The following is a 23,307-nucleotide window of genomic DNA, read 5'->3' as shown; positions in this document are numbered from 1 at the left end:
ACAGGACCGGTGATGGCTGGGGCAGGTGATAGCTAAGGCAGGACAGGTGACAGCTGGTACAGGAGAGCACAGCCATCACCCCACAGCACAGGCAGTGCCAGGGCATGCAGCTGGCATCTCAATGGGTTCACTCTAGACACAGCTCCAGCACAGGGAGCTCAAGCCAGGGTCAGCACACACCAGCCCCTGGCAGAGGGTGGGTGAAGCTCTCTGGGGCTCCTGCCCAGCCCGGGGTGCCCACCCTGCCCTGGTGCCCTCCCGCGGGGCAGCACTTACTCTCAGGCACCCGCACCTCGGCGGGCACCGGGATGGTAGGGCTGTTGTCGTTGATGTCCAGCACCACCACGGTCAGTGTGGCAGAGCCCACCAGGGGCGGCGTCCCCCTGTCCGTGGCTGTCACCACCAACCTGTGGGCAGGCACAAGGTCCTCAGGGACATGGCCACGTGGGTGAGGGAGCAGTGCAGGTCTGCCTGTGTGTCCCAGTGGGGCAGGGCACCAGATGGGCACAGACCTGAGGGTGTTTGGAGGGCAGTAGGATTGTGCTCAGCACCTGGAACATCCCAGTGGGCAGAGAATGTGGGCACAAGGGTCTGGAGCTGTGGTGGACAGCAGGGGTGTCTGTGGCCCTGGCAGGGGCACAGGGGACAGGAGACCCACATGTGGCTGGAGGCTGTGCCAGGGGAGCTGGTGGCACCCAGAGTGCATCCAGTCTGAGTCTGGACCATGGTGGGAGATGGCACAGGGTGGGTGCAGGGGACGTATTTGGCACAGAGCTGGGTGCTGGGCAACACCTGGAGCCTCTGCAGCTCCATGGGTGGCACGGGTGCCCAAGGCACAGGTGGCCATCAGAGCACAGGTACGGGGGCAGAGGACATGGCCAGGGTGGGGTGGCAGAGGCTCTCCCTTCCCTCTGAAGCACACAGATCTGAGGGCTTTGCCATCATCTCACAGGTGTGGCTGGGTGGTGGTGGTGCCCAGGGCACCTGGGCTGGGTGCAGGAGCTGCAGGAGGGCTCTGCAGAGCATGGTAGGGCAGCAGGCTGTGATCCTGGGGTGTGTGGCCTGGACTGGTCATGCAGGAACAGGGCAGGAGCTCACTACCCCCTCACCAACTCCTGAGGCCAGCTCATGGCCACTTGTGCCACCTTCAGTGCCATTTAGCTCCCCATGTCTCCACCACGCCTGAGGTCCTGCTGCTGGGCAGCAGCATTGCCTGGGCAGCGCTGGGACAGTACTGGGTGGCTGCAAGCAGCAGAGGACCCTCCACAGCCACGGCCAGGATACCTGGGGTCAGTGCCATCAGCCCCACTCACTGTGTCTGGGACCAGATCTCCCTGTCCAGGATGGCAGCCGTGGTGATGGTGCCAGTCTGGGGGTCGATGTGGAACAGGCCGGCGGTGGGCAGCGCGGGGTCCAGGCCGTAGGTCACCTGCCCGTTGGCTCCCTGGTCCGGGTCATCTGCCAGCACCTGCCGAGCCCAGGGGAGGTCCAGCAGGGCACTTGTGGGGCTCTGCAGACCCCACCAGGGCCAGCCCCAGGCCGGCAGAGGCCCCTGCTCCCTACCTGTATGAGGGGCGAGTGGTAGCTCTGGGACTCACGGACGAAGGTGACGTAGTGCCGCAGCTGGAAGCTGGGGGCATTGTCGTTGGCATCCTGCAGCAGCAGCGTCAGCGCCGTGAAGCTCAGTGACGCTGCGCTCTCCGCCTGCACCACCAGGCGCAGCCGCGGGCTGGACTCGAAGTCCAGGCTGCTGGGGTCCCGCACCGAGATGGCACCTGGAGGGGCACAGCAGGCAGGGCTCAGGGGCTGGCATGCACCGGGAGATGCCTCCCTCATCTTCTCTCTCCTCCAGCAGGGGGCACAGGCACTGTGCCAGCTTGGGGTCTGTCCCAGACCAACCAACCAGCCAGTGGGCACCAGAGGACAGGGTTGTGGTGGGAAGCTCTAGCCCCCTGTGTGGGCTGAGAGCAGCTTCCTCATGTCATAGGATCACAGAATGGTTTGGGGTGAAGGCACCTTCCAAGGTCACCTACTCCAACCCCCTGCAGCCAGCAGGGACAGCTCCAAGCAGAGCTTAGAGCCCCAAACAACCTGCCCTGGGATGATGCCAGCTAGGGGGCATCTCCCACCTCCCTGAACCAGGCTCTCCCCAGCCTCCTGCTGAAGAACTTCTCTCTTCCCTCTGCCCTGGGGCTCCCTCCTGGAGCTCCAAACCATCCCCCCTGGGCCTGGCCCCACAGCTCCTGCTCCAGAGCCTGGCCCCAGCTTGCTCCTGGGCCTCTTCCAGCCCTGCCAGGCCACCAGAAGGTGTCCCTGGAGCCTTCTCCAGGTTGGACACCCCCAGCTCTGCCAGCCTGGGGACCCAGCAGATTCCTTTCAGCCCTCCCAGCATGGCTGTGGACTCCTCTGGCCCTGTCCCAGCAGCTCCCTGACCGTGCTGAGCTTGTCCCAGGCTAAGTGATGGTCCTGGCCAAGTCCTGCGCAGGGGAAGCTGTGCTGGGAGTTGCGCTGCCAACACCAGGATGGTGGCAGGGCAATGCCCACTACCAGCTCTGGCACCATTTGCTCTGCTGGTGCAGGGTGTGGAGGGTGGCATGGTGCCCATGTGGCTGTGAGCCGTGGGGCTCTGAGGAGCAGCAGGGGTGGGTGCCAGGGGGACTGAGGCTGTACCCGAGCTGGGCTGGATGCCGAAGGCGCCGCGCTCGTTGCCGCTGACGATGCTGTAGCTGATGCGGCCGGAGGAGCCCCCGGTGTGCGCTGCCTGCACCCTGGCCACCACGGTGCCTGTGGAGAGATGCCAGGGCAGCGCCTGTGGCTGGGAGCGGGACTCCTGGGGCCTGTCCCTAGCCCCTTTGGTCTCACCGTGACCCCTGCAGGTCTTCCAGGAGCCCTAGAGCAACCTGAGCACCCTAAGACGAGCCCATGGGTGTCACCCTGAGTAGCCTGGGCACCACTTAGACCCTGCCATCCCCTGGGTCTACCCAGTGCCTGATGGGGCTTCCCAGGAGCCTCTTGGTCTGAGCTTAGAAACAGAGAATCATGGAATAATTTGGCTTGGAGACCTTTCAGATCATGGAGTCCAACCATTCTCTACCTCTGCCAAGGCTGATGCCAAACCACAACCCTCAGCACATCTCTGAAGCTTTGAAACCCCTCCAGGGATGGGGATTCCACCACCTCCCTGGGCAGCTTCTTCCAGTGAAGAAATTTCTTCTGATGTCCATCCCAAACCTCCCCTGTGGCAGCCTGAGGTCACTTCCCCCTGCCCTGCCCCTTGTTGCTGTGAGACCCCAACCCCACCTGGCTCCAGGCTTCTTCCAGGCAGCTCCTCCCACCACGGCCAACCCAGCACCCCCCGCCCGGTGGCCAGCAGGTACCTGGGGCAGGGTTCTCGGGCAGGGTCACCTCGCTGGCGGCACGGGCGAAGCGCAGCCCCCGCTGGGGCTCGTCCTGCAGCAGGATCTGCACCACGCCGGTGGAGGACAGCGCCGGCTGCCCCAGGTCGGCGGCCAGCACGAAGAGGGTGCGCTGGCGCGGGCCGAGCGCGGCCAGGGGCTGCAGCAGCTGGATCTCGCCCGTGTAGGAGTTGATGGTGAAGGCAGCATTGGGCACGGCCAGGCGGTACAACACTGAAGCGTTGGCGCCCGCGTCGCGGTCCTCTGCCCTCATCGTGGCCACGGTGTGCTTGGGCGCGGCGTGGCGCGGCAGGGCCAGGCTCAGGGGGCTCTGGGGGAAGGCCGGAGCGTGGTCGTTGACGTCGCGCACGGTGATGGTGACCAGCACGGTCGCGCTGCGCGGCTCCCGCGGCGCCCAGTCCACCGCCGTGGCCAGGAAGCTGTAGCTCGGCTGCCGCTCGCGGTCCAGCGCCAGGGCGCTGCGGACGTGGCCGCTCCGCGGCTCCACCTGGAAGGCGCCCAGGGACTCGTTGCCCAGGTAGTAGGAGATCTGCCCGTTGGTGCCCTCGTCGGGGTCCTCGGCCGCCAGCTGCAGCACCAGGGAGCCCGGGGGCAGGTCCTCCGGCACCTCCACGGCGTAGGCGGCGCGGGCGAAGCGCGGAGCGTTGTCGTTCAGGTCCAGCACCCGCACGGTCACCGCCATGCTGGCGCTGCGCGGGGGGCTGCCGTGGTCCTGCACCACCACTGTCAGCAGGTACGAGGCCACCCGCTCCCGGTCGAGGGCCCGCGCCGTAGAGAGGACACCGGAGACTGGGTCCAGGCTGAAGTCCTGCCCGGGGTCTCCATCTGGGAGAGAAGAGATGCCAAGGTTGAAAAAAACCACAGAACGGGTTGGGCTGGAAGGGACCTTCCAGATCGTCCAGTTCCAAACCCCTGCCGTGGGCAGGGACACCTCCACCAGCCCAGGTTGCTCAAGGCCTCATCCAGCCTGGCCCTGAGCACCTCCAGGGAGAGGGCAGCCACAGCCTTGCTGGGCAACCTGTGCCAGGGACTCAAGATGGGAGGTCTGGGGTGCCAAGACAACGTGATGACAGCTGGTACAAACAAGGACCTGCCCTGCACTGCCCAGATGTCATCATGGGGCCCACCCCAGCATGCCCTGGCAGGGAGGGCAGAGGCTGCTCTCTGCAAGGCCCCAGGACAGAATCTCCCTGGTCCAGCTCTGTAAGACCTGCCACAGGCAGTCGCAGACCACACATGGCATGGACAGCTGCACAGAGCCCACTTGGCAGCTCCTGAAGTCAACAGGTCAGAGTGGCCAAGGGTGGTATGGGACCAGCCCAGCCTGGGGAGACAGGCTAGAGCTTGGGGAATGACAGCAGCCTGCCCAGATCTGGGGGTGCTCCTTCCTGGGCACAGAGCAGCTCCCTGTGGTCAGGAGCAGCAGAGCACTGAGGTTGAAAGGCTGAGTCCTGGGGCTGAGAGTCTGGAGAGAAGCAGCCCCAGAAGGGATCTGAGCAATGCTCAGCAACAGCTGAAGGAGCTGTGGGGGGCAGGAGGCTGGGGCTGGCATCTGCTGAGTGGTGCCCAGGGCCAGGCCAAGGGGCAGCAAATGTCAGCCAGGAGGTGTCAGCAGGAGCAACTTGTTTGGGGTGAGGCTGCTGGAAGCCAGGAGCGGGCTGCCCAGAGAGGTTGTGGAATCTCCTTGTGTGGAGACCTTCCAACCCCCCCCAGCCATGGTGCCCCTGGGCAAGCTGCTGGGGGTGCCCTGCTGGAGCAGGGGGGTTGGCCTGGGTGTTCTCCAGGGGTCCCTTCCAGCTCCTCCGTGCTGGGATTGGCCATTTAGTGAACAGGAGCTGCCATGGGTGATGCTTCCCTTGGCTGCGGGCAGCCCAGGGTGAAGAGCCTTGGCCCTGTGCCAGGAGGGCCCTGGAGCTGGCCCTGGTGCCCACCTGCCAGGAGGTACTGCAGGCGGCTGTTGTCGCCGGCGTCGGGGTCGGTGGCCCTCAGCGTGTGCAGTGCCACACGGCTCTGGTTCTCGGGCACCTGCAGGGCACAGGCCTGGCTCTCCAGCTGCGGGCTGTGGTCGTTCTCATCGCCCACCCTCACCAGCACCGTGGCCGTGGCCAGCCTGGGTGGGAGGCCTCCGTCCCGGGCGTAGACTGCAGGGAAACAGCAAGACGCCACCTGCTGATGGCACCTGCCTGGCCTGCCTGGCCCATGCAGATGCCCAGAGGGTGCCAGGGGTGTTTATGTGGGATCGCTGGCACTCGTGGAATCAGAGTCCTTTGGGTTGGAAGAGACCTTTCAGATCATGGAGTTCAAGCCCTGCCAGCTCACCACCATCCCCTGTCCTCCAGCACCACATCTGCGCAGCTCTGAAGCACAGAACCACAGAACTGTTGGGCTTGGCAAAGCTCTCTGAAGTCACCGATTCCAACCACAGACCCAGCACCACCATGGGCATCAAACCTTGCCCCAGGTGCCATGGCCATAGATTTCTGGAACACCTCCAGGGACGGGGACCCCACCGCTGCTCATGCTTTGAGCCTTCCCTCACACCCAACCCCTCCCATGGCCCTAGTGCCCCTCACGCTCCATCCTGCTGCAGCACCTCTGCACCCCAGCAGTGGGAGTCCACATCTGCCCCATGACCACAGCACCCCTTGTCCCAGCACCCCTCACCCCAGCACCCCTTGCCCCAGCACCCTCTTGCCCCAATACCCCTTGCCCAGCACCCCTCACCCAGCACCCCTCACCCGTCAGCAGGTACTGCTCCTGCTCCTCGCGATCCAGGGTGCGTGTGGTGACAATCAGCCCTGTCTGGGGGTCGATGGAGAAGGGCCCCCCAGCCAGACCTCCATAGGACACCTGCCCATTGGCACCTGCAGGGAGCAGGGACATGGTCTGGGGGCACCCCAGCAGCCTCTCACTTGGCTGTACCTCCCAGGCCTCCCACCCAGGGGTCACACAGGGTCAGGAGGGGGTGAAAGCCAGGCAGAGATGTGGGCTGCAGGGAGATCCCAGCCTAGTGGAAGGGAAAAGGGCTGAGGAACCTCCAAGGAACAAAGGCAGTGGGGGGCAGAGGGAACCACAGCCCTCGTTCCCATCTCAGCTTCTCCCACCACTCATCTCCAGGTGATTATCCCCTTCCATGGCCAGCCAGGACATAGAGTAGGGGCAGGCACAGAGCACACACAGCCATGGATGCTGCACCCCCAGAGGGATCCCCAGTGTCCTGAGTGGCTGCCCCTGGACGGGTGCTTATCCGGGGGCAGAGTACATTCAGCTGCGGGCTCTGCACCCCCAGAGTGGTCCCCAGTGCCTGGGGCAGCTGCCCCTGGCCAGGTGCTCACCCAGGTCGCGGTCGCTGGCCAGCACCCGCAGCACGGTGCTGCCCGCGGGCAGGTTCTCCATCACCTGTGCCTCGTACTGCGGCCGCTCGAAGGCCGGCGCCTGGTCGTTGGCGTCCAGCACGAGCACCGACAGCAGCTGCGTGGCCGAGCGCCGCGGCACGCCGTGGTCCGTGGCCACCACCGTCAGGTTGTGCTGGGCCACCTCCTCCCGGTCCAGGGCACGCACGATGGAGAGCGCCCCTGCGGGACAGGCAGCGGTGGAGCTGGCACCGTGTGGCACCAGTGCCATGAGACAGCAGTGCCAAGGGACAGCAGTGCCAGGGCCAGCAGTACCAGGGGAGAGTGGTGCCATGCCAAGCAGGCGCTGCTCTCGGGGCTCTCCACAGTCCGCGTGTCCCTCCCGAGGCTCCTCCAGCCCAATTCTTCTCCCGTGCCCCAGACCGCCGCCCCCATGCCCCCACCCCGCCTCCGCCTTGAGGTCCCGCCGCCGCCGCCCGGCGCTCACCGGTGCTGGGGTTGAGGTGGAAGCTGCCGTCGCCGTTGCCGGCCCGCAGCGCGTAGCTGATGCGGCCGTTCTCGCCCAGGTCGCCGTCCCGGGCCACGACATGCAGTGCCACGAAGCCCGGGGGCTGGTCCTCCGGCACGGCGACGGCGGCGGGCGACAGGAAGGAGGGAGCGTGGTCGTTCTCGTCCGTCACGAACACACGTGCCGTGACGGCGGCCGAGCGCCGCTGGCTGATGTTGAGCGCCTGGTCCGTGGCCTCCACCACCAGCAGGAAGGAGGCGGCGGCCTCCCGGTCGAGGCCGCGGCGGAGGCTGAGCACTCCCGAGCGGGCGTCCAGCTGGAAGGGGGCTCCGGGCGGCTCCTGGCGCCTCAGGGAGTAGCGCACCTGGCTGTTGGGGCCGGCCCCGTCCCCGTCCAGCGCCTGGAAGGTGAAGATGGAGGCGCCGGGCCGGGCGCTCTCGGGCACCACGATGGTCACCGGGTCCTCGGGGAAGGCTGGCGCCTGGTCGTTGCGGTCCTGCACCTGGACCTGCACCAGTAGCAGGCGGCTGCGGGGGTAGCCCTGCCGCCGGTCCTCGGCGCTCACCGTCAGCAGGTGCCGCGGCGCCGCCTCATAGTCCAACTCCCGCGCCGCCAGCACCTCGCCGCTCTCGCTGTCCACCACGAAGCTGCCGTCCCCGCCGCCACCCACCAGGGTGTAGGTCACCTGGCCCCGAGCCGGGGCGTCCGGGAGGGCTACCGAGCCGATCACCGACCCCGGCCTCACCCCCTCGGTGGGGTGTAGGGTCAGCACCGTGGCGTCCGGCCGCGGCAGCACCCGGGACGACGGCAGGACCTGTGAGGAGAGGCTGCGGTGAGGGACGTGCCACGGGGACCACGGCGGACAAGGTCTCGGCTCTTGTGGCACTCGGGTGAAGAATGGCCTGGAGAAGGCTCTGAGAAGAGGCAGGGTGGGTGTGGGAGCCTGGGTGTGGGAGGCAGGCAGGGTGAGGACAGCAGAGCTGCTGACTGCCAGAGAAACCTCTGGAGCCGTCGATGCCTGCAGGGATGCCACAAAGACAGAGCCAGGCCCTTCCCAGTGCTGCCCAGTAGAGGCCATGGGCACAAACTGGAACACAGGGCACTCTCTGGATGTCACCAAACACTTTTCACTCCGAGAGTGACCAAGCCCTGGCCAAGGCTGAGTGGTGGAGGTGAGGCCCAGTGGAGTCCCCGTTCCTGGGGGGTTCCCAAGTCCTGGAACTGTGGTGCTGAGGGCCATGGGGTGGTGGTGCTGGGGCAGTGCTGGGGCCATGCTTGGACTCCACTGCACCTTCCAAGTCTCTCCCAGCCCAGGGGACCCCTCGGCTCCGCGACCCCCGGGCGCGGGTACCTGGATGCGGAGGCTGGCGGCCGTGCGGCGGGGCTGGGCGCCGCGGTCGCTGGCGGTGACGGTCAGGACGTACTCGGTGCGCTCGGAGCGGCGCAGCACGGCGGCGGTGCGCAGCTCCCCGCTGGCGGCGTGCAGCGAGAAGCGCTCGGACCAGGCGCCTGCGGGACACCGGGGGAGGGCGAGGGGCAGGGGGTGAGAGGGGGAGATGGTGTGGGGGGCAGGGGCGATGAGAGGGGGAGATGACGTAGGGGGCATGTGGGGGATGAGAGGGAGAGATGCCATAGGGGGCAGGAGGGGTGAGAGGGGGAGATGGTGGGGGGGCAGGGGGTGTGACAGGGGGAGATGCCGTGGCGGGGGAAGGGGAGGATGGGGCCGGCTGCGGGCAGTCAGGGCAGCCCCTACCTGCCAGCGAGTACACCACGGTGCCGTTCTCGCCTTCGTCGGGGTCCTTGGCCTGCAGCGAGGCCACCAGCAGCCCTGGTGGCTTCTCCTCCAGCACCTGCGGCACCGTCCGGGCAGCAGTGAGCGGCGCTGGGCACCTTTCAGCCGGCCCCACCACCCCCGGGCATGGCACAGTACCTGACTTCTGGCACCAGCCCTGCTCCTCGCCCCCAGCACAGACGTCAGGCGGTGCCCGGGGGCACAACATGAGAAGTCCACAGAGAGTTGGCAAAGGGGTTCCTGCCTCCCCTCCTCCCACACTGCCCCCTTGAGCCCAGCCTGGCAACGGTGAGCTGCAGGAGATGGGAGGGCACCACCTCACCCATGCCATGCTCAAAGCCTCTGAAGCTGGGACAGCCCCAGGCTCCACAATGCCCCCGGCTCTCTGCTCCCAGCAGAAGCCTTCAGCAGCAAACACAAAGATGTGGGCACCACCTGGCAGAGCAGGTCCTCACTTGGCACAGACTCTGAGGTCCCTTCCATACCAGGAGACAAAATTCACAGCCTGAAGTCACAGATCTGCAACTCAGGGCCTGTGGCCAGCAGGGGCAGGGAGGTTCTGCTGCCCCTCTGCCCTGTCCTGGTGGGGGTACAGCTGCAATGATGGTGCCAGGGCTGGGCTGCCCAGTTCAGAGACTGGGAGCTGCTGGGGAGGGCCCAGGGGAAGCTAGGGAGAGGCTGAGGGCCTAGAGCAGCTCTGTGAGGGGGAGCTGAGAGCCCTGGGGCTCAGAGTCGGGAGAGAAGCAGCCCCAGAGGGGATCTGAGCAATGCTCAGCAACAGCTGAAGGAGCTGTGGGGGGCAGGAGGCTGGGGCTGGCATCTGCTGAGTAGTACCCAGGGCCAGGCCAAGGGGCAGCAAATGTCAGCCAGGAGGTGTCAGCAGGAGCAACTTGTTTGGGGTGAGGCTGCTGGAAGCCAGGAGCCCAGAGAGGTTGTGGAATCTCCTTGTGTGGAGACCTTCCAACCCCCCCCAGCCATGGTGCCCCTGGGCAAGCTGCTGGGGGTGCCCTGCTGGAGCAGGGGGGTTGGCCTGGGTGTTCTCTAGGGGTCCCTTCCAGCTCCTCCATGCTGGGATTCTCCAGACCAGCTGTGGGAGATCTCTGTGACACCACTTCAATATATTTATGGAAAGGCCAAATGGGACCTGAGCCCAGACCCAAGGAGGGAGGCTACAGGCCCCTGCAATGAGGCCAGAGAGGAGAACGCTGCGCTGGGCACTGGTGAGGCCACAGCTGGAATCCTGGGATCAATTTTGGGCCCCTCACTCCTAGAAGGACACTGAGGGCTGGAGCAGGGTCAGAGAAGGGTAACACAGCTGGGTGAGAGTCTGGGGAAGAAGAAGGGTCTGGAGAAGTTATTGGGAGCAGCTGAGGGCCCTGGGGGGGGTTGAGGCTGCAGCAGAGGAGGCTGAGGGGAGACCTTGTGGCTCTCTGCAGCTCCCTGAGAACAGCTTGGAGCCAGCTGGGGGCTGATCTCTTCTTCCCAGTATCAAGTGAGAAAAGGAGAGGGAATAGCCTGAAATTGTGCCAGGGGAGGTTCAGGTTGCACATGAGGAACAATTTCTGTCCTGCAAGAGTGGCACAGACTGCCCAGGAGGACAGTGAGGAGGACAGCAAGGCCAGACAGGAGGCCAGGCAGGAGCCCAGCTGTGACACAGTTGCACAAGCTGCTGGCACCAGGCTGGTGGCTCGGGGAGGGTGGCCCAGAGGAGCTGGACTTGTTTGGCCAGGCCAGGCTGTGGTGGGACTGCGCTGGGTAAACACTGGGAGAGGGCAGGGACATTCCAGCGGGAGAGGAGAAGCTGCCTAAGCAGAAACACAACCTTGGCAGGAGAACAAATGAGGCCAGAGTGGTCAGAAATGAGCTGAGGCTGGAGATGAGCTGGTTCATAACCAGCAGACCAAGCAAGCTGCAGCAGAGACTTCTAAACATAGCTGAGCTGCGGTCACCTCCAGCACAGAGAGCTCAGGAGCTCCAACCCCCTGAACTGCCTGGGGCAAGGCCTGGCCCCCACCCTGTAACCAGCCAGGCTATGGGGGGCTCCTGTATGGTTCCACCCCTACTCACTGGGCAGCAGAGTCCTTCTGAGGAGAGCAGCAGCTGAGGAGGGGCTGAAGGAGCAGCAGCCGCAGGGCTCTATGCAGAAGGTCCCACAGGGACTCACTGCAGGTCCCAAAGAGAGAAGCAGGCAGCAGCAGAAGTGGCCTGGCCTCTGCAGGGACCTCAGCCCAGCCAGAATGCCCCAGGCTTGGCCAGACCTGGTGCCCACCCTCCCAGAAGCTTGTAGCAAGCACCAGCATGGCCCAGAGAGCAGAGAAGATCCACCTCCCCCCCTGGCATGGCTCTGAGTGTGGCTGGAGGCAGGGAGCAGATGGGGGACCTCAGGGACATGTGGAGCCATCCTCCTGTGGAACCTCCCCAGCCACCAGCAGCTGGTGGCCCAGTCACTTCCTGAGCCTCAGCTAGAGCCTTTCTGCAGAGCCCCTGGGAGGTTTTGTCTTTTCCATGAATCCATCCAGTTCTGAGCCAGTTCACACCCTGGTGAGCTCAGCGTGGAGCTTCCTGCCCTGGTGGACTCCAGACCTGCTGCTTGGCCAGGCTTGGGGCTGCCCATGTCCTGTGAGAAGCCAACTTCTCAGCTCTCCCTGTGCCACCCACCCCACACTCCTGCCACACGGCTGCCACCTCTCCCACCCCAAGGAACCCCAGGTGTCTTCTCTCTGTATGGGAGCCATCACCTCCTGCTAAGGTCCTTTCCCCGGAGCTCTCCAGCTCTGTTGCTGGCCTAGGGGCCAGGAACTGGGCAGGACTGGAGGTGCTGCTCCCTGCATTCCCTTCCATTCCCTGCTCCTCTGCTGGCAGAGACCAACACCTGATTTGCCTTGGGATGCTGGCTGAGCCCTGAGCTGACAGCTCCTCAAAGAACCCCTGGTGATGTCCCAGCCTTCTCTAACCCTGTGGCCAGGGTACTGCTCACCCCTGGAAGCCACATCCACATTGCTGCTGGCCACATCTGTCCTCTCCCAGTCAGTAACTGAGAATTTCATCTCCCACCTTCTTCCCAGCTGAACAGGGAAGCCAAGATCCTTCCACAGCTCCTCACACAGAGCCCTCACTCTCCTTGCTGTCAGCAGAGCCCCAGCATCAACAAAGCAGCTCCTCTGGAGGGCACCTGAAGGTGCCAAGCAGCAAGGCCACCAACACCTATCCTGGGAACTCACCAGTGACAGCCCCTCCATGAGGACAGCAGCTGTGCCCTCCCCTGTGCTCCCTGTCCCATGTGAACAACTCCTTGTGCTGCCAGAGTGTCCCCAACGTGCTGCAGAACCCTACACCTGCACTGGGAGACTGCACCTCTCTAGCTGGCTGCTGGCAAATGGGACCTGCTGGGTGTCCCTGTGTAGGAGTGGGGCCAGGCAGGAAGGCATCTGGACAAGGGACAGCTGTGAGCTGGATCAGGGAGGGCAGGAGGAGCAGCCAGGGAAGGTGTCCTGGAGCTGCAGCCGGTCCCCAGGACCTGGTGCTGCTGGAGGGGGCTGATCCTCACCCACCTCTGTGGGCAGCACAGACACACCTTCAGTGCCCAAGTGACCAGTGCCACCACCTGGTAGGAGGAGCTGGGCTGGGCCCACAGTGGGCTCCCAGCAGACACTCATGGAGCAGAGCCTGGCTGGACAGAGCCCTGCTGACCGCCCAGAGTGCTGCATGGCTACCACAAAGCTCCTGGGGCCTGGAAGTTATCAGACCCTTGTGCCCCTTGCCCACAGGTGGCTCTGCTGGGTCGGGTCTGGGATGTGAGCCCAGCTGTCCTGCTCATGAGCCAGACCCACCGTCGGCAGAGCCCTCTCTGCCCTATGCTCAGGGTCACTGCCAGAACTGTGCCTACCTCACCCAGAGTCACCAGACTGCCCTGGCTGCTGCTGGCTGCAGCTGGTGCCAGCTCACCCCCCAGCCCCTCCCAGGTGCCCCTGCCCACCCGAGCCCGGCAGGTGCCCTACCTGCAGGGGCAGCTCCTGGCTGGCGCCGTGCAGGAACGCAGGGGCATTGTCGTTCTGGTCCAGCACGGAGACGTAGACGGTGCCCGTGGCACTGCGCGGTGGTGCCCCCCCCGTCCGCCACCACCACCAGCAGCTGGTAGCTGGACTGCAGCTCCCGGTCCAGGCTGCGCTGGGTGCTCAGCTCCCCTGCAGCAGAGGAGGGAATGAGGCTCAGTGAGCAGAGGGGAACCTGCTGGTGTGCCACCGGTCTGGCCCCACTGCTGCTGCCCACCCCACAGAGGCACAGAGTCACAGATGGCTTCAGGTTGGAAGGGACCCTCCAAAGTCACCTTGTCCAACCCCCTGCAGTGAGCAGGGACACCTCTGACTAGAGCAGGCTGCCCAGGGCCCCATCAAGCATAGAATGGCTCAGGCTGGAAGGGACCTCAGAGCTCATCTCCTCCAACCTCCCCACCATGCCCAGGGACACCTCTCAGCTAGACTCAGGTGCTCAAGGCCTCACCCAGCCTGGCCTTGAACACCCCCAGGCAAGAGGCATCCACAGCCTCCCTGGGCAGTCTGTGCCAGAGTCTCACCACCCTTCTACTGAAGGAATTCTTCCTCAGCTCCAGTCTAACCCTGCTCTGCCTCAGCTTCAAACCATTCCCCCTTGTCCTGTCTCTAGACAGCCTCATGAAAAATCCCTCTGAAGCCTAAGGTCCCCTCAGAGTCTTCTCCAGGCTGCACACCCTCAGCTCCCTCAACCTGTCCTTGTAGCAGAGGTGCTCCTGCTCCTGGATCATCTTTGTTGGCCTCCTCTGGACTCACTCCAACAGTTCCACGTCCTTGTAGTGGGGGCACAGCAGGGCTGAACACAGTATTCAAGGTGGGGTCTCACATGAGCAAGTCTGACCTCGAATGTCCCCAGGGATGGGGCCTCAACCACCTCCCTGGGCAGCCTGTGCTAGGGTCTCGCCACCCTCACGGTGCAGAACTTCTCCTGATGTCCAACCTAACTCTGCCCTGCTGCAGTTCCAATCCACCACCCTGCTCCCGCCACCACAGGCCCCTCTCCGCAGCCCCAGCCAGGCAGCCCCTCACCGGTCTGGGGGTGGATGAGGAAGCCAGGGTCGGGGGGCAGCAGGCGGTAGGAGAGGCGACCGTTCTGCCCCGCGTCACGGTCGGTGGCCATCACCCGCCCCACGCTGCTGCCGGGGGCCTGGTTCTCGGGCACGGTGAAGAAGTATCGCTCCTGGCTCAGCCGGGGGCTGTTGTCGTTCTCGTCGGTGATGCTGACCCGCACGGTGCTGCTGCCCGTGCCGCGTGCCTCACCCGCGCCGCCCGCCGAGGCCAGCACCGTCAGCAGGTACAGCTCCCGCGCCTCGCGGTCCAGCGCGCTCCTGACGTACAGCCAGCCGCTGTCGGGCGCGATGCCGAAGCTGGCGGCGTCGCCGTCTGCGCGCAGGTGGTAGGCCAGGGCAGGGCCCTCGGCGCCGCGTGCCCGCGCCCGCACCTGCAGGAAGCGGGTGCCCACGGGCACGCCCTCGCGCAGCTCCACGCGGTAGGTGAGCGTGTCGAAGACGGGCGCGTGGTCGTGCTCGGCCTGCACGTGCACCAGCAGCGTGAAGGTGGCGCTCAGCTGGGGCGCGCCGCCGTCGCGCGCCACCACCAGCAGCTCGTAGCCTGCGCCGGCCTCGTACCGCAGGGCGCTGGCCAGCCGCACCGTGCCTGAGGAGGGCTCCACGACGAAGGCGCCGGCGCCGCCCGCCGCCAGCTCAAAGCTGACCTGGCTGTTGGCGCCGCCGTCGCGGTCCTCGGCCTGCAGCGTGTACACGGCGGTGCCGGGCGGCGTGGCCTCGGGCAGCAGGATGGAGTCAGAGGGTGCGGGGAACGCCGGCGCGTTGTCGTTGACATCTGACACTGCGATGCGGACCCGTGCCTGGCTGTAGGCGGGGGGGGAGCCGCTGCGCGCCTGCACGTCCAGCGTCAGCGCCGCCTGCGACTCGTGGTCCAGCACCAGGCTGGTGCGGAGCTGCCCTGAGGCTGAGTCGATGGAGAAGTAGCCATGAGGGTCCCCCGAGGAGATGGAGTAGAAGATGTCCTCAGCGTGCCCTGCACACGAGGGAACAAAGACACAGGATTGAGTCGCATCCCTGGGGCACCTCCTTGGCCCTACAGACAGCAGCTGGGCTGGGAGGGCTCTAGGTGGGAACTGCAGAGCAGCACCAGGTACATGTGCATGGATACAACTGTAGAACCAAGGAGTCATGGAATCATTGGAGCCATAGGGCCATGGAACCACTGAGTCATGGAACCATGGACTCATTGGAACCATGGAATCATTAAACTGTTGGAACCATGAGACATTAAGAAGAAGTTCTTTACTCTGAAGGTGGTGAGGCAATGGAAGACGTCACCCAGAGCAGCTGTGGATGCCTCATCTCTGGAAGACCAGGCTGGATGAGGCTTTGAGCAATGTGGTCTAGTAGGAGATGCCCCTGCCCAGGGCAGGTGGGGTGGATCTGGATCTTTAAGGTCCCTTCCAAGCCAAATCATTCTGGGATTCTCTGATTTTGGATGGAGAAGCCCTTTAAGCTCATCCAGCCCAACCATTCTCTGACCTTGCCCAGGCTGGGGCTAACCTATGGCCCTCAGCTCCACATCTCTGCCTCTTGGAAACCCCTCCAGGGATGGGGATTCCACCACTGACTTGGTCAGCTTGTGCCAAGCTTTGAGAACCCTTTGAGTAGAGAAGTTTCTTCTGATGTCCAACCTCAACCTCCCCTGGAGCACCATGAGGCCATTTCCTCTTGTCCTGTCCCTTGTTCCGTGGGAGAAGAGACCAAGCCCCAGCTGGCTCCCTGCTCCTCTTAGGGAGATGCAGAGAGACAGAAGGTCTCCCCTCAGCCTCCTCTGCTGCAGCCTCAACACCCCCAGGGCCCTCAGCCGCTCCTCACAACTTCTCCAGACTCTTCCCCTCCTTCTCCAGACCCCTCCCAATCTTCTTTGCCCTATTCTGGTCCTGCCCCAGCCCTCAATATCCTTCTGGCAGGGAGAGCCCAGCCCTACCCCCAGGACTGCAGCTGTAGCCCCTGGGTGCAATCCCTGCCCTGCTCCTGCTGCCCACACCATTGCTGCTCCAGGCCAGGCTGCTGGTGGCCTTCTTGGCCGCCTGGGCACCCCCTGGTTCCTCTCCAGACTCTGCCACCAACCCCCCCGGGTTGTTTCCCACAAGCAGCTTCAGATGAAAGGCCAAAGCCATACCTGGAGGGTTCTGTGCCTGCACAGTCCCCACGCTGGTACCCGGGGGCACATCCTCGGGCACAGTGAAGAAGTACTGGGCTTGCTCAAAGACAGGGGGTGAGACAGTGCCCTCCACGATGCTGATGTTGACCCTGGCACTGGGCTGGGCCTGCAGCCCCCCGCCGTCCTGTGCAGCGATCACCAGCTGCACCAGGGTGTTGGCTTTGCCACTCAAGGACCAGGAGAGAGAGATCACACCTAGGGAAGAAGGCAGATCAGAGGCCACTGTGCCTGCCTGGCACCTGGCACCAGGAGTAGGACAGCCCATGGGCTTGGGCTAGAAGACCTAAGTGGGTAGCAAAGCATGGTTCACAGCAGGGAACTCGCCATGGCTGCAGTGTGGGGCACGGGGCCAGGGTGGCACACCACCTTGGAGGCATCTGGGCTGAGGGGAGGCTGTTGGAGGAAATGGAGCACTGAAGGAACATCCTTGCCAGGCCCTACAAAGAACAGCTGCTTGACCTGGCTCATCCCAGTCACCTTCTAGGGGCTTGCGGACCAGGGTGGAGAGACTTCAGGAACCTTCTCACCCTATGCCACCACCTGCCCATGCCCTCACCGCCCCAGCAGGAGCTGCTCTGGCTCTGGTGGCCAAAGCAGGGCAGAACAGAGGTAGACTGCATGAGACTGGTGGCACTGAGTGTGACAGAGGGGCAAAGGTGGCACTGAGTGTGACAAAACTTTAGGGAAGTGGAAGCTGAGCAGGGAGAGGAGGGACTGGGCAGGGAGAACAGTGGAGGAGGACACAGCCCAATGGGCCACAGCAAGTGGCATGTGGGAGGAAAGGTGAGCCAGGGACAGGGATGAGGGACAGAGATGGGACAGATGGAAACAGAGCAGGGATCAGAAGCCAGAGCTCAGAGGCCGAGGCTGGATGCAGCTGGCAGCAGCTGGAGGAGCTGAGGCCGGGGAGATGCAGCAGGGAGAGGAGCAGCCAACTCTGGTGGCACGGCACCGCTGGGGGGGGCGAGCAGTGGCCCCAGGCCGGATCCTGCACCCACCCAGACCCTCTGCACCGCCCGCTGCTGACGGGCTGTGCCCGGGCCCCTCACCCGTGTCCTGATTGAGAGAAAAGAGCGGGGGCGAGTTGCCCCTCAGGATGCTGTAGGACACCTTCCCGTGCAGCCCCTCGTCCTTGTCGTGCGCGGCGACGCGCAGCACGGCCGTGCCGGGCATGCTCTGCGTGCTGATGCTGGCCGCGTACTCCAGCGGGTAGAACACCGGCCGGTTGTCGTTGATGTCCTCCAGGAAGACCTTCACGTATACCATGGAGTTCAGGCCGCCCTGCGAAGGGAACAGAGTGGGGCCGGTGTCCGGGGCAAGGACGGGATCCCCTGCCCGGGCGCGGCCCCGCGGCCACCGCAGCCTCACCCCATCCACCGCCGTGACCGTGAAGTCGAAGGCGGCGGTGCCCTCGTCGCGGTCCAGCGGCTGCGCGGTGCAGAGCTGCCCCGTGTCCTTGTCCACGCTGAACTGCGTGGGCACCACGCTGCCGATGCCGGAGCCGATGGAGTAGGAGAGGGACCCAAAGGCGCCGCTGTCTGCATCCGTGGCCGTCACCTGGTGGGGGGATGCACCACGTCAACCGGGCCGGCGACACAGACACCCCCGGCCAGCCCCAGCCCACCACCAGCTCCAGAACCCCGTGCTGGCCTCTGTTCCATGGCCCCACCACCGCCAGTCCTGCAGCCATAGACTGGCAGCTGCCGCTCCAGCCCCATCACCCCTGCCCCCGCCAAGCCTCAGACAAGCCCCCGCCTCCCTCTGCAGCCCCCCAGGGCCTCTGAGGGGCTGCCTGCAGTCCATGCCCTGGGCAGTGCCACAGGCAGCTGTGGGGCGTATCAGGACTGGCCTCTGCTAGCCTGGTCCCTGTGAGGGCACACGGAAGCAGGGGAAGCAGCGCGCTGCCCACCGCATAACTGCAGCACTCCTCTGTCTCCTGCAGCTGAGGGTCCCTGAACCACCAGAGGTGCCTTGCTCGGGTGACAGCTCCCCTCCTGCAGCCCAGGGCAACAACCGGTCAGAGACAGACGGAGAGGAGTGCGGGGTGGCCAAGCCTCACTCAGATGCCAGGGCAGAAGCCAAGAACCCCTGTGGCACCCGGCTTGGCCGCGCAGCTACGAGCGCGTCCCTATGCTGCTCCCAAGCCGGTGCCAGCACCCCGGGCTCAGGGAAGGATGCGTGAGGGTGGCACGGCCCCGTGGCATCGCCTAGCGGGCAGAGCGGAACGGGCAGGAGCCGGCTCCCGACCCCCGCGGCGCTGCCCGGGGCCGGTGCTGCGGACCCCGCGGAGAACAAAGCGCAGGCCGGAGCCAGCGGCAGCAGCTGCCCCGGCACGGGTGAAGCGGAGTTCAGCGCTCGGCAGCCACGGCCCCGCCCCGCAGCGCCTCTGGGGCCTCGGCTCGGTGAGCCCCGGGCCAGGAACGCGGCCCCCGCGCCAAGGAAGGGCCCGGCCGGGGGCTGCAGGGCGGCTTGGCTGCGGGCAGGACCCAACCAAGCCACGCAGCCCTGCACACAAACCCATAGCCACGCACCCGTGGCCATGCACCCTTGGCCACAAACCCATCTCCATGCACCCATTGCTAGGCACCCATCTTCACGCACCCCTGGCCACACACCCCTTCCCACTCTCCCATCCCATGCAGGTGAGTGCAGGGAGTGGTGGGGCCAAGGGAGAAGGATCCCAGCAGCTAGAGTGGGACATTGCCCCCAGGTCCTGTACTGCACTGCAGGAGGGGACAGAGCACCTGAGGGGGCCCTGAGCAGCTCTCTGCTCAAGGACTACATCTGCAGATGGAGGCAGCTCCTCCAGCACCCCTTGACCAGCTCTGCTGCTTGGATGGGAAGGGATGCCCAAGGGGAGCAGCTGAGCACCCCCACAATGAACATCCCCACGCTGAGCAGCCCCATGTTGAGCACCCCCCATGCTGATATCTCCATGCTGTGCACCCCATGCTGAGCATCCCAGGCTGAGCACTGTGCTCCCCATATGCAGCAGCTGCTCCTCAAGCCTGCAGCAGCTGCCAGGGGGACCTCAGACAGGTCCTCCTGACCTGCCCCAGCATGGAGCACCAGAGCTACGGTGGCACCTTGGCTCCTCTGCATCCCCCCAGCTCAATGCCCTTGTCCTGCCCACCCCAGCTGCCTCTGCTGTGGAGCTGCTCCTCAGAGTCTAAGCCTGACTTCAGTGACCCTGCTGAAGCCTCTGCTCGGGCTCCAGGACATGACAATGTCCAGGACAGTGCCAGCACAAGAGCCATGTGCCATGCTGGGCTCAGCTGGTGCTGTGCATCCTGCAGATGGAAGCACAGCTCAGGCTGACCACTGCAGGAGACTCTGTGACAAGCCCAGAACTCCTCCAGAAGGAGCTGCTTGTCCCTCTGGAAGCATCTCAGATCCCTCTGGAAGTGTGTCAGATACACCTCAGCACCACCAGGTGTAACAGGCTGCCCGGAGAGGTGGGAGATGCCCCCTGGCTGGCATCACCCCAGGGCAGGTTGGTTTGGGCTCTGAGCACCCTGCTCTGCTTGGGGATGTCCCTGCTGGCTGCAGGGCTGGCATTGGGTGACCCTGGAAGGTCTCCAGCCAAAGCCAGCCTGGGATTCTACCCCTGCAGCAGGGCAGGACATTGTCCTTAGGCACCCTGGGCTCTGATGCTTCTGCATCAGCCTCACTCCCCCACCGTAACCATCCTCTGACAGTCACCACCCTAAGACGGATGCCCTCAGGAGAAGCCACCTGGAAATCCAGATTTCAGGACCAGGGCAGGATCAGAGAAACTCTCCATGGAAGCACACCAGCTGCTCCCTGGCACCCAGAGTCACCTCCTGGTAAGACTCATGGAGTTTGGCATCCGTGCCAAACCTGCTGCAGAGCCAGGGCAAGGCATCATGGAATCGTTGAGTCATTTGGGCTGGAAGGATCTTGCAGATGATGGAGTTTAACCATGGACCCAGCACTGCCAGGGCACCACCAAACCATGGCCCTCAGCACCACACCTCCATGGCTTTGAAACCCTCCCACCACTGCCCTGGACAGCCTGGGCCAGGCCTGGGCACCCCTCAAAGAGAAGTTCCTTGTTCACCCTTCAGCTCCTCACCCAGCTGTGGGACTCTGGACCAGAGCTGCACCACAACCCTCTCTGGCTGGGTGGTGTCCTGGAGACTGCTGAGAGGCAGCACAAGGTCAGATGAAGCACCAGGAGCAGCAGACTGTGGGTCTGGCCGGGACGTGAGGCTGGGAGCCAGGGCATCAGAGCACGAACACAGCAGCTGGGGGGTGGTGCACTTTGTGTGGGACCAAGGAGAGCGCACTGGGCTGAGGTGTCTGTGGGCCAGCCCCGGAGGCACTGCTGGGGTCTGGCAAGGCCTCCAGCTCTGAGCCTGGAGCCCCCACAGCACCCTCACCTCTGCCTGAACGTCCCCCAGGGCCAGGGATGGCTGTTCCCAGGAGGAGCTACGTGAGGAGCAGGGAGGGGAGGAGGCTGCAGCTGGGAACAGGACACCTGCAGCAGCTGGCAGGGTCAGCAAGCAGAGGAGCTGTGGCCAGAGCTTCAGGGTCCTGCCGGCGCCGGACACCTGCAGCAGCTCCCAGAGTCCCCAGGACACCATGAGCAGAGCTGAGGAGCAGGGCGAGGGCCTGCAGCTGTGAGCCCATGAGCCAGGAGCAGAAGTGTGCAGGAGAGTCTCCAGATGCCACCAGACAGCAGAGACATCACTGCCCAGCACACCCTGCCCCTCGGCTGGGGCTGGGGAGGCCACAGCTGCAAGCCTGGGGCCAGTGTTTGGCCCTTCCTGCCAGCAGGACATTGAGGGCTGGGGCAGGGCCAGAGCAGGGCAAGGAAGCTGGGGAGGGGTCTGGAGAAGAAGTTGTGAGGAGCAGCTGAGGGAGCTGGGGGGTTGAGGCTGCAGCAGAGGAGGCTGAGCAGGGGGCTAGCACTGCTCAGCAGGACAGCTCTGGTGTCCCCTGCACTGCTAACCAGGACAGCTCTGGTGTCCCCAGCACTGCTCAGCAGGACAGCTCTGGTGTCCCCTGCACTGCTCAGCAGGACAGCTCTGGTGTCCCCAGCACTGCTCACAAGGACAGCTCTGGTGTCCCCTGCACTGCTCAGCAGGACAGCTCTGGTGTCCCCAGCACTGCTCAGCAGGACAGCTCTGGTGTCCCCTGCACTGCTCACCAGGACAGCTCTGGTGTCCCCAGCACTGCTCAGCAGGACAGCTCTGGTGTCCCCTGCACTACTCAGCAGGACAGCTCTGGTGTCCCCTGCACTGCTCACAAGGACAGCTCTGGTGTCCCCTGCACTGCTCACCAGGACAGCTCTGGTGTCCCCTGCACTGCTCACAAGGACAGCTCTGGTGTCCCCTGCACTGCTCAGCAGGACAGCTCTGGTGTCCCCTGCACTGCTCAGCAGGACAGCTCTGGTGTCCCCTGCACTGCTCACAAGGACAGCTCTGGTGTCCCCTGCACTGCTCACCAGGACAGCTCTGGTGTCCCCAGCACTGCTCAGCAGGACAGCTCTGGTGTCCCCTGCACTGCTCACCAGGACAGCTCTGGTGTCCCCAGCACTGCTCACCAGGACAGCTCTGGTGTCCCCTGCACTACTCAGCAGGACAGCTCTGGTGTCCCCTGCACTGCTCACAAGGACAGCTCTGGTGTCCCCTGCACTGCTCAGCAGGACAGCTCTGGTGTCCCCTGCACTGCTCACAAGGACAGCTCTGGTGTCCCCTGCACTGCTCAGCAAGACAGCTCTGGTGTCCCCTGCACTGCTCACAAGGACAGCTCTGGTGTCCCCTGCACTGCTCACAAGGACAGCTCTGGTGTCCCCTGCACTACTCAGCAGGACAGCTCTGGTGTCCCCAGCACTGCTCACCAGGACAGCTCTGGTGTCCCCTGCACTGCTCACCAGGACAGCTCTGGTGTCCCCTGCACTGCTCACCAGGACAGCTCTGGTGTCCCCAGCACTGCTCACCAGGACAGCTCTGGTGTCCCCAGCACTGCTCAGCAGGACAGCTCTGGTGTCCCCTGCACTGCTCAGCAGGACAGCTCTGGTGTCCCCTGCAATGCTAATCAGAACAGCTCTGGTGTCCCCTGCACTGCTCACCAGGACAGCTCTGGTGTCCCCTGCACTGCTCACAAGGACAGCTCTGGTGTCCCCTGCACTGCTCACCAGGACAGCTCTGGTGTCCCCAGCACTGCTCAGCAGGACAGCTCTGGTGTCCCCTGCACTGCTTACCAGGACAGCTCTGGTGTCCCCTGCACTGCTCAGCAGGACAGCTCTGGTGTCCCCTGCAATGCTAATCAGAACAGCTCTGGTGTCCCCTGCACTGCTCACCAGGACAGCTCTAGTGTCCCCTGCACTGCTCACCAGGACAGCTCTGGTGTCCCCTGCACTGCTCACAAGGACAGCTCTGGTGTCCCCTGCACTACTCAGCAGGACAGCTCTGGTGTCCCCAGCACTGCTCACAAGGACAGCTCTGGTGTCCCCTGCACTGCTAACCAGGACAGCTCTGGTGTCCCCTGAACTGCTGGCCATGACCAGACCTACCTTGCCACAGGGCACCACAGCTCTGCCAGGTTCCTCAGCACACCCCAGCCCTGCCTGCCTCTTGTGTCCTAACCTGGCCCAGCTCCATCATGTCTCAGGCCCACACTGATGTTCCCTTGGGCACTGGGACTGCCACTTTCTTCTTGTCGTGCCCAGTGACATTCCACAGAACCCCAGCATGATGGGGTGGGAAGGGACCTCTGGAGCCCATCCAGGCCAACCCCCCTGCTCCAGCAGGGCACCCCCAGCAGCTTGCCCAGGGGCACCATGGCCGGGGGGAGGGTTGGAAGCTCTCCACACAAGGAGACTCCACAACCTCTCTGGGCAGCCTGCTCCAGGCCTCCAGCAGCCTCACTCCAAACAAATTGCTCCTACTGGCACCTCCTGGCTGCCGCTTGGTGACCCTTGTACCTT

General features: G+C 64.5%; 1 protein-coding gene across 1 annotated transcript in view; it reads right to left on the bottom strand.

The window, feature by feature from the left end:
* Positions 1-23,307, bottom strand: part of DCHS1 (dachsous cadherin-related 1) — a 52,252-nt gene that overhangs the window by 7,152 nt on the left and 21,793 nt on the right. The window contains 17 exon segments of the mRNA XM_068170158.1: positions 277-407; positions 1,314-1,468; positions 1,564-1,775; positions 2,671-2,784; positions 3,378-4,241; positions 5,348-5,557; positions 6,155-6,280; positions 6,752-6,991; positions 7,257-8,091; positions 8,629-8,786; positions 9,031-9,127; positions 13,068-13,178; positions 13,180-13,253; positions 14,148-15,158; positions 16,311-16,547; positions 17,402-17,633; positions 17,721-17,909. Coding sequence (XP_068026259.1) covers positions 277-407; positions 1,314-1,468; positions 1,564-1,775; positions 2,671-2,784; positions 3,378-4,241; positions 5,348-5,557; positions 6,155-6,280; positions 6,752-6,991; positions 7,257-8,091; positions 8,629-8,786; positions 9,031-9,127; positions 13,068-13,178; positions 13,180-13,253; positions 14,148-15,158; positions 16,311-16,547; positions 17,402-17,633; positions 17,721-17,909 — 4,996 coding nt within the window.

The sequence above is a fragment of the Melanerpes formicivorus genome, unplaced genomic scaffold (assembly GCF_026170545.1).
Source record: "Melanerpes formicivorus ecotype bairdi unplaced genomic scaffold, bMelFor1.0.p_v2 SCAF_290, whole genome shotgun sequence".
Lineage (NCBI taxonomy): Eukaryota > Metazoa > Chordata > Aves > Piciformes > Picidae > Melanerpes > Melanerpes formicivorus.
This window is presented reverse-complemented; position numbering and strand designations above follow the sequence as displayed.